The sequence below is a fragment of the Dreissena polymorpha genome, chromosome 3 (genome assembly GCF_020536995.1).
Source record: "Dreissena polymorpha isolate Duluth1 chromosome 3, UMN_Dpol_1.0, whole genome shotgun sequence".
Classification (NCBI taxonomy): domain Eukaryota; kingdom Metazoa; phylum Mollusca; class Bivalvia; order Myida; family Dreissenidae; genus Dreissena; species Dreissena polymorpha.
The window spans coordinates 63,659,712-63,670,098 of record NC_068357.1 but is presented as its reverse complement, the minus strand read 5'-3'; the positions used below and the strand labels follow the sequence as shown (position 1 = coordinate 63,670,098).

Here is a 10,387-nt window from a genome sequence, read left to right as displayed (position 1 = left end):
TTTGTGACACACACATACAATGACTGACTGACTGACTGACTGACACAATGACATACAGACAGACAGACAGACAGACAGACAGACAGACAGACAGACAGACAGACAGACAGACAGACAGACAGACAGACAGACAGACAGACAGACAGACAGACAGACAGACAGACAGACAGACAGACAGACAGACAGACAGACAGACAGACAGACACAGACAGACAGACAGACAGACAAACAGGCCAAAAACAATATACCCCCGATCTTTCGATCCGGGGACATAAAAAGAGATGTTGAACAAAAAACAAAAACAAACGAATAAAATTAAACAAGTATTTGTTGGAAATCACTAAATTACCGTGAATATAGAGTCTAAGGAAATATAGTTTGGTGATATTTCTAATATCCTACTGCTCGCAAGCAACAAAAACGTTGTCTTATGAGAGAACATTAACTTTAAACATCCAGTTTCACCAAGGTCACATTACTAAATAACAGCTTTAGAAAAGCTTTTTCTTCCGCGACTTGTTTATTCCGACATGTACGATCTTGAACCAAAATTCCGAGGAAAGCACGAATACCCTAGATACGAAACCTATTGCCATTTTGAATAAAGATAATTGACTAAATGGGTGAACATGTTGGTCCTCTTTTTCCGCAAAAAATCATTATGTGAGACAGCTACAACTTTCCTCAATTTAAAGTCGCAATCCCTCGTATACACAAGCCCCTACTTCCCTCTCCTTAACATGCCCGTGCATTTATAAATTGAAGCCGTGTAAAAGCAATCAATCAATGCAACCTCACGTGGACACAAGTTGATATAATAATATCGTTTTTGAAAACACATAATTATTTTTTTGCAAATTTGTGCTACAAATATCCGTGAATCAATACAAAACGGAGTTAAACAATAAACTTAGATGATCAAAACATACATTTAGTTTGAAATTTAATTCTAATGATAATTTCACTAAAATGTCTTTGAATAGCGCAACAGAAATCCAAAATATAAACATTACGTATGAATTAGTGAACATAAATTTCATTGAAATTAAAAGCATTAATCAGGCTAAAAGTTTACTTTATGAATGTTCTATTCGAAATAGCACGCATACACTGCGGCTACCGCGTACAATCCATTCTTGTTATAACTAGCCTCGGCGTAATTGTCCGTGTCCTTGTTCCATAGACACCGGCTGACTACACGGAATCCCTGGTTACTGTCCTGACCAATGGTCACCGTCACTATATACTTGTAGCGCTGAAATCCCATGTCCTTCACGCGCGACTTGATGAGATCCGTCAGCATCTGTGAGAGGTTCCGGCACTGCAAAGGGTTGTACTTTTCACCGCCCAGGCATTCATCAAGAACTTCCTGCATAACCTCACGCACACTTTCGGGTTTGAACATTTCACTGGGATCCGGTTGCAGCTTATACGTGTTCTGTAGCTTCACTGGATATAGTCCAATATTTTTAAGGCCGAAGGAACTTCCGGTTACGCTTGATCGCGACACCATGGATATCCGGCGACCATACTGGACGCTCGGGCGACCCTCGAAGCGCGACATCCGGCGCAAACTTGGGTTGGTAGTGATAGGGCCGTCGCTTCCTTCCTTCGGGAACAGGGACGGTCGCTTACTTCCGGTGTGGTCGCTATAGTGATTCGCAAGATTCTCCGCAGTTAAAGTCTGCATTTTAGCCATGGCTAAGTCTGAAATCGAACATAAACCTCAAATAAATTACCTCTATCCAGAGTTAAGTTGTTCCATCACATACGCACATTCTATGTAAATGTGCATACAGATAAGTCTATGTACGTTCGATCTTATTGAAAGTTGACACCTCCTTGTAATTTATACTTCGCTTGTGAACCAAAATATAATAACAAAGGTTGAATTTAGTTTCGTAGGTTCGTCCCGCATGACAATTTATTCCTTAAGTTATAATCCCATTTAGACTTAATCTAGCAAAAACATGAGCAATTTTAACGCTTTCTATGTTGTGTAGCATGAGCAAAACCTTGATGTAAATATACGCACTTCGGCGATAAACGTTACACAATAAACTAGCAACCAAAAACAAGATGCCTCTATAACATGTCATATTCAAGTGCTTTTTAACATAGTGAGAATGTAATAAAAAGCAAATCACTCCGTCTGATTTGGACGGGTAGGATAAAAACCATGATATATGGATGTAATTAAATGCAGATCACAAAAACAAGTATTCATATCGCAAGGCAAGACATGTGTGACATGTTTAAACATGTCATGTCCGTCTTCAGAAGACATATATATATATATATGGACAGTGCTCTGTAAAAAGGGGGTTCGATGCAAGTGCGTTAAGTGTCGTCCCAGATTAGCCTATGCTGGATAATCTGGACGACACTTTCCGCCTAAACTGGATTTTTGCTAAGAAAAGACTTTCTTCAATAGAAAAATAGCATAACAGCAGAAAGTGTCGTCACTGATTAGACTGTGAGGACTGAACAAGCTTATCTGGGACGACACTTTACGTACATGCATTGAACCCCCTTTTCACAGAGAACGGTCCATATATTTATATATATATATATATATATAGTCCAACGTGTCAGATGACAAGTACGTTCTAAGAGCACATACTCAGGCAGAATAAAGATAAGAGAGACAATATGTTTACGCTGAAAAAGACATACTACAGATATAAAACTTTTCTATTTTAAATCTGTATTGTCAAACAAGACGGGCGGTCTTTATCTAAAACGTTCATAAATATCGCCATAGACAAGGGAATGTTAAAATACGCCTGCAAAAAAGCCGCATTGCTATACATTGAAAATTATAAATCGTATTTTGTACTATATAAAATACATTGAAATGTTGAAATGTATCATTCATTATATGAACAGTCTGCAAACTGACGTTTTGAATGCCTCAGTGGCCTATGAAGGTAATATTCGTAAACAAGCTTCGTGTTGTAACTGATTCTCGTTCTGGGTAAACTGGCCGTATTGCATGTGTGTAAAGTGTTATCCTAGATTAGCATGCGCAGTCCGCACAGTCTTATCAGGGGCGACACTTTATGTCTCAACTTGATTTTCGTTTACAAGAGACTTCCTTCAAACGAACAATGCCACGAAAGTGTAGGCCTTGAGTAGCCTACAATACTGCATCGGCTATTGTATGACGACACTTAACGCTCGGCTATTGTATGACGGCACTTAACGCTCGGCTATTGTATGACGACACTTAACGCTCGGCTATTGTATGACGGCACTTAACGCTCGGCTATTGTATGACGACACTTAACGCTCGGCTATTGTATGACGGCACTTAACGCTCGGCTATTGTATGACGACACTTAACGCTCGGCTATTGTATGACGGCACTTAACGCTCGGCTATTGTATGACGACACTTAACGCTCGGCTATTGTATGACGACACTTAACGCTCGGCTATTGTATGACGACACTTAACGCTCGGCTATTGTATGACGACACTTAACGCTCGGCTATTGTATGACGACACTTAACGCTCGGCTATTGTATGACGACACTTAACGCTCGGCTATTGTATGACGGCACTTAACGCTCGGCTATTGTATGACGACACTTAACGCTCGGCTATTGTATGACGGCACTTAACGCTCCGCTTTGTATGACGACACATAACGCTCGGCTATTGTATGACGACACTTAACGCTCGGCTATTGTATGACGACACTTAACGCTCGGCTATTGTATGACGACACTTAACGCTCGGCTATTGTATGACGAGACTTTACGGCTATTGTATGACGACACGTAACGCTCGGCTATTGTATGACGACACTTAACGCTCGGCTATTGTATGACGACACTTAACGCTCGGCTATTGTATGACGACACTTAACGCTCGGCTATTGTATGACGACACTTAACGCTCGGTTATTGTATGACGATACTTAACGCTCGGTTATTGTATGACGACACTTAACGCTCGGTTATTGTATGACGACACTTAACGCTCGGTTATTGTATGACGACACTTAACGCTCGGCTATTGTATGACGACACTTAACGCTCGGCTATTGTATGACGACACTTAACGCTCGGTTATTGTATGACGGCACTTAACGCTCGGTTATTGTATGACGACACTTAACGCTCGGTTATTGTATGACGATACTTAACGCTCGGTTATTGTATGACGACACTTAACGCTCGGTTATTGTATGACGACACTTAACGCTCGGTTATTGTATGACGACACTTAACGCTCGGCTATTGTATGACGACACTTAACGCTCGGCTATTGTATGACGACACTTAACGCTCGGTTATTGTATGACGGCACTTAACGCTCGGTTATTGTATGACGACACTTAACGCTCGGTTATTGTATGACGACACTTAACGCTCGGCTATTGTATGACGACACTTAACGCTCGGTTATTGTATGACGACACTTAACGCTCGGTTATTGTATGACGGCACTTAACGCTCGGTTATTGTATGACGACACTTAACGCTCGGTTATTGTATGACGACACTTAACGCTCGGCTATTGTATGACGACACTTAACGCTCGGCTATTGTATGACGACACTTAACGCTCGGTTATTGTATGACGGCACTTAACGCTCGGCTATTGTATGACGGCACTTAACGCTCGGTTATTGTATGACGACACTTAACGCTCGGCTATTGTATGACGACACTTAACGCTCGGCTATTGTATGACGGCACTTAACGCTCGGTTATTGTATGACGATACTTAACGCTCGGCTATTGTATGACGACACTTAACGCTCGGCTATTGTATGACGACACTTAACGCTCGGCTATTGTATGACGACACTTAACGCTCGGTTATTGTATGACGACACTTAACGCTCGGCTATTGTATGACGACACTTAACGCTCGGCTATTGTATGACGACACTTAACGCTCGGTTATTGTATGACGGCACTTAACGCTCGGTTATTGTATGACGGCACTTAACGCTCGGTTATTGTATGACGACACTTAACGCTCGGCTATTGTATGACGACACTTAACGCTCGGCTATTGTATGACGGCACTTAACGCTCGGTTATTGTATGACGATACTTAACGCTCGGCTATTGTATGACGACACTTAACGCTCGGCTATTGTATGACGACACTTAACGCTCGGTTATTGTATGACGACACTTAATGCTCGGCTATTGTATGACGATACTTAACGCACATGAATAAAGCCAAGTTAACCCTGAACGGGACTCAATTATCGGCCCTTACATAGTCACTAAATTCTAGGTTTAAAGTTTGTATATTTCAGTGTTGCAACTTATCGCGCTGCTACAAGCAAGTATAGATATCAAAATACACGAAACACAAATAACACTAATCAACGTCTACGGCCCTAACATAGACGATTCCACATTTTACGAAACATTACAATCCTTTATAATTAATAACCAAGATAAAAATATTATAATCGGTGGTGATTTCAATACTGTCCTGAACCCATTAATGGATAAAAAGAATGGAAACCTTTATACTCATACTAAAAATAGAAACATTTTAAATAACATAATTGTAACCTACAATATGATAGATATCTGGCGTACAGTATACCCAAACGAAAGCAAATTCACCTGGCACTCAAACACAAAACCAACAATATTTTGTAGATTAGACTTTTTTTTAATATCTGAATCTCTTTGCAACATTATTGACACATGTAACATAAAACCAGGATTTATGACTGACCACTCTCTAGTTGAACTTAAACTCCACAATATGCAACCTGAAAGAGGCCCAGGATACTTTAAAATTAACAACAGCATTTTATTAGATACACAATATCAAACACAAATAAAACAGGAAATATTAAATACAGTTCAAAATAATAAAGATGCAAACCCAAACACCTTATGGGAAGTAATTAAAGGAAATATACGTAACACAACAATTAGATACACATCATTTAAACAAAAAGAAACACACAAACTTGAAACTGACACCATCAAAACCATTGAAACACTTGAAAAACAATTGCATCAAACAAACACAACTGATACCACCGACATTGAAAATGAAATAACATTAAAAAAACAAATATTAGATGGAATCTATCATACACATCTCAATGGAATAATACTAAGAGCGCGTGCACAGCATGTTGAACACAATGAAAAAAATACAAAATATTTCGCAAACATTGAAAAACGTAGAAGTGAACAAAAAACTGTACACAAATTAGTAGTCAACGGCAAAGATATAACAAACAGAACTCAAATACTAGAAGAACAACGTTTATTTTTCGAAACCCTCTATAAAAGAAAAAATGTTGAAAATAACACCCTTTTTAAAAATACACATCACGCTTTAAACCAGGAGGAAAAACAACTGTGCGACGGATTGCTTAATGAATATGAATGTGGATTAGCCCTAAAAGAAATGCAAAATAACAAAAGCCCAGGATCTGATGGCATCACAATCGAATTTTATAAAATATTCTGGAATGATATAAAAACACATCTAATTAATTCACTTAACTATTCATTTAACAACGAAAACTTAACTACGCTACAAAAACAAGGTATTATATCACTTATTCCAAAACCTGGAAAAAACTTAGAATCATTATCAAACTGGCGCCCGATAAGTTTACTTAACAATGATTATAAAATTGCAACTAAAAGTATAGCAAACAGAATAAAAAAAATATTACCATCAATCATTTCAAAATCTCAATCTGGTTTCATAAAAGGACGTTACATTGGTGAAAACGTTCGTCTTATCCAAGAATGCATAAACTATTTCAACAATTCAAATAATCCTGGTCTAATATTCTTTGCAGACTTTGAAAAGGCATTCGATTCGCTTGATCATTCATTTATGTTCTCTTGCTTAGAAAATATGAACTTTGGTGAAAGTCTCATTCAATGGGTCAAACTATTCTATACCGATATTAACAGTATAATCATTAACAATGGCTTCTTTTCAAACAGTTTTAACATCGAACGAGGGGTTCGACAAGGATGTCCACTCTCATCATCCCTATTTATCATTTGCATCGAGTATCTATCACATCACATCCAATCAAATAAACACATAAAAGGCATATCACTAGAACCTGACGAAGAAATCAAACAATCCCTATTTGCTGACGATGCAACTTATTTTTTAAATGACAATTACGATTCTTTCCATAACCTTATAGAGTCGCTAACCCTTTACGGAATGACATCGGGTCTTAAACTAAACAAAAGTAAATGTACTGTGCTACGAGTAGGTAAATTAAAACAAAGTAATGTTCAATATAATAAAGAAATGAAATTTAATTGGACATCCGATGAAGCCACAACGTTAGGAATTACTTTCACAAATAATGAAAAGGATACAGTTCTAAAAAACATACTACCTAAATTACAGAATTTTAAAAACTGCTTAAAATCATGGCATCATCGTAAACTTACACTTATTGGAAAAAACACAGTATTGAAAACGTTTGCACTTCCTAAGTTAATATATGTATTTACAGTTCTCCCAAATCCACCAATTGATGTTATTAACGATATAAAATCAGCAATATTTAATTTCATATGGGACGGTAAGCCTGATAAAATAAAAAGAACTCAGCTAATTCAATCTGTAGAAAATGGAGGTATCCAATTAACGAACATTGACTCATTCTTGAATGCAATCAAATGCAGCTGGGTTAAAAGATACCTAGATAGTACCAATACGAGTAAATGGAAATTATTCTACCAGAAAATCCTAAAAAAATATGGTGACTCCTTACTCTTTCAATGTAACATCAGCAATACTATCTTACATGAAATTGCAAACGAAAACATATTTCTGTCTGATGTTCTATCAGCGTGGAGTGATGTCACTCATAATTTACAAACCCAAACCAGCAGTAAAACAATAATATGGAATAATAAAGACATAACGTCAAACAATAAGACGTTTTTCTATAAAGACTGGTTTGAACGAAGCATTAAATATGTCGACCAATTATATGACTACAGAATTAAGGATTTCTACTCTTTTGATAATATATGCTACATATACGGAATACCTTCAAATAATTTTCTGAAGTACTACACACTAATCAAAAGCATACCCATACATATTAAATCCGAAATCAATACAAATAATACACCATGTACTCAAACAACATTTGTAGAAAACATACTTGGAAGAAAAAACAAAACAAATAAAATATTTTACACACTACAAATTAAAAACCCTACAGAAAACTCCAAAATCAAAAATAAATGGCAAGTCCTTTTTGGAGAAAATGAACTAAATTGGAAACACATATTTACCATGCCATATAAAGCAACAATTGAAAGCACACTGAGAAATTTTCAATATAAATACATCCATAGAATTATAGCTACAAATAAATATCTCTATAAATGCAAATTATCTAACTCAAATCTGTGTGACTTCTGCAGTGAAAACATTGAAACTATAGAACATCTTTTTTGGGAGTGCAAACACATCCAGCCTATTTGGAATCAATTAATATCTTTTCTTGAACAACATCAACTAAACATTAAACTATCTTTCTTAGATGTAAGTTTCGGAATTAACTCATTGAAATCAATAGACTGTAATAATATTGTGAATTTTATGGTTATATTGATGAAATATTTTATCTTAAACATGAAGTACAAAAAACAAGTACCAAATTTTAATTGTTTTGTCCATAGTCTTAAACTAAAAATCCAGATTGAGAAAGAAATAGCCCTCAGTAATGACACATTACAAATCTTTGAACAAAAATGGAATCGGATTAAATTCTCATAATGTTTTGTCCACTAATATACATTTCACTCTAATGTTAGTTTATCCCTATAAAATAGTTTTGTTTATATTTTTTTTCTCAATCGGACAAGATCATTGTGAATATACAACAAAACACACAAGTCCAGTATGCTTTCTTCAGACTTTATACAACTCATCATTGTTCATAACTATTTCTCTGTTGTTCTTTTCTTTTCTCTCTAAAAAATATATATATATATTAGCATATCTTGTATAACATGTCTGAACTTTATTGCTTTGTACAATCACTGTGTTGTATGCTCATATACATGTTTACATTGTATGTATGATATTGAATAAAAAAAAAAAAAAAAACTTATCGCGCTGATTCTTTTTTACGTGCTTGAATATTCAGATAAGATGTTCCCAAAGTATAAGTCTACACATGTTGTTTATCAAGATAAACAAGCAAGTAAAAACTTCACAAAAATATACAAACATATCTGTGTAGACGAAAATAACATGACCTCCAAAAAAAGATTGTTTTTAACTTAAGTATTTTAGACCTTATATTTGAGTCTTTTAGATAGCTTGAAAAATCCAATGTACAAACAAAAGTATACTTCACGCTAGAATATAATATATTACCCTTATCTTATCAATGCTTGAACAAGTTAGCACTCAGCAAAAATCGTCCAAGTATTAACACACACTTAAAAGTATTTGTAAGAAATTCTGCGTCTGTAGATGACTGGATTAATGTCAAGATTAACTGTTGAAGAACATTTCTGTACACATGGACTAACAAAGGTTGTTTGCCACAGTGATATTTAACTGTACGCCGATGATTTTAATGTTATAAAATAGGTATATTAATTAAACCAAACTAGTACAGATATTTCCTTGAAATGCGTAATGCATTTGTTTACAGACGTGGTGTTGTTGGAAAAAAACAACATTAAATAATTGCTTTCCAAAGAATACAAAATGACCATGTGACAGAAGCTCAAGACCACATACGGTAATATCGGTTAAACTTTTTGAAACTAGTTTAGATTAAAAAACGAACAAAGATATTCCTAATACATGCAAAAGGAATACTAACTGTGACTTTGCTTAACATGTGGAATTGTTGAATTACAAGAATTGCAAAATATTCCAGAATGAAATTCATCATCAGTTTTAATCGCCAGCAATCTAACAAATTTAATAGCGTTATTTTCAAATCAATTAAAAACTATTTTAATTCAGAAAAAAAATTATTACTTGATTTTATCAGAGTTTAAATCGAAAGCTAGAAGTATCAATTGAATTATTCTTAGCCGCGCTCTGTGGAAACGGGGCTTAATGCATGTGCGCGCAGTCCGCAATGCTTATCGTGAACAACACTTTCCGCTTTAATGAAAATTTTCATTTTAAGGAAATATTTTCTATACGAAATTCCTGTCTATGCATGCTGCGGCGTCTTATCTGGGTCTACGCTGTTTGCCAAGGCTTTTTTTCTACACGCTAGGCATAAATGGGTTAAGCATAGTTTCTCAGAGCGCGGCCAATATATTTTACCTATTACACATAACAATTACCTTTCCGTCGTCAAAATCACAACAAACGGTTTATCCCACACTGGTTCAAAACATATCCGTATCTAAGTCACC

At 36.0% G+C, this 10,387-nt stretch overlaps 2 protein-coding genes across 3 annotated transcripts in view; both read right to left on the bottom strand.

Annotated features, from left to right (window-relative positions):
• Positions 1-310: 310 nt before the first annotated feature.
• Positions 311-2,009, bottom strand: LOC127874465 (dynein light chain Tctex-type protein 2B-like). Its single transcript, XM_052418818.1, has one exon. It carries the CDS (start codon positions 1,697-1,699, stop codon positions 1,088-1,090), a length of 612 nt encoding a protein of 203 aa, XP_052274778.1. The 5' UTR covers positions 1,700-2,009; the 3' UTR covers positions 311-1,087.
• The window catches only part of LOC127874463 (SET domain-containing protein 9-like), a 27,085-nt gene continuing 18,260 nt past the window's right edge, over positions 1,563-10,387 (bottom strand). For both annotated transcript variants that reach the window (XM_052418816.1, XM_052418815.1), the window contains one exon: positions 1,563-1,707. The gene's annotated coding sequence lies outside the window, so the exon portion shown is untranslated. The remainder of the gene's footprint in view (positions 1,708-10,387) is intronic.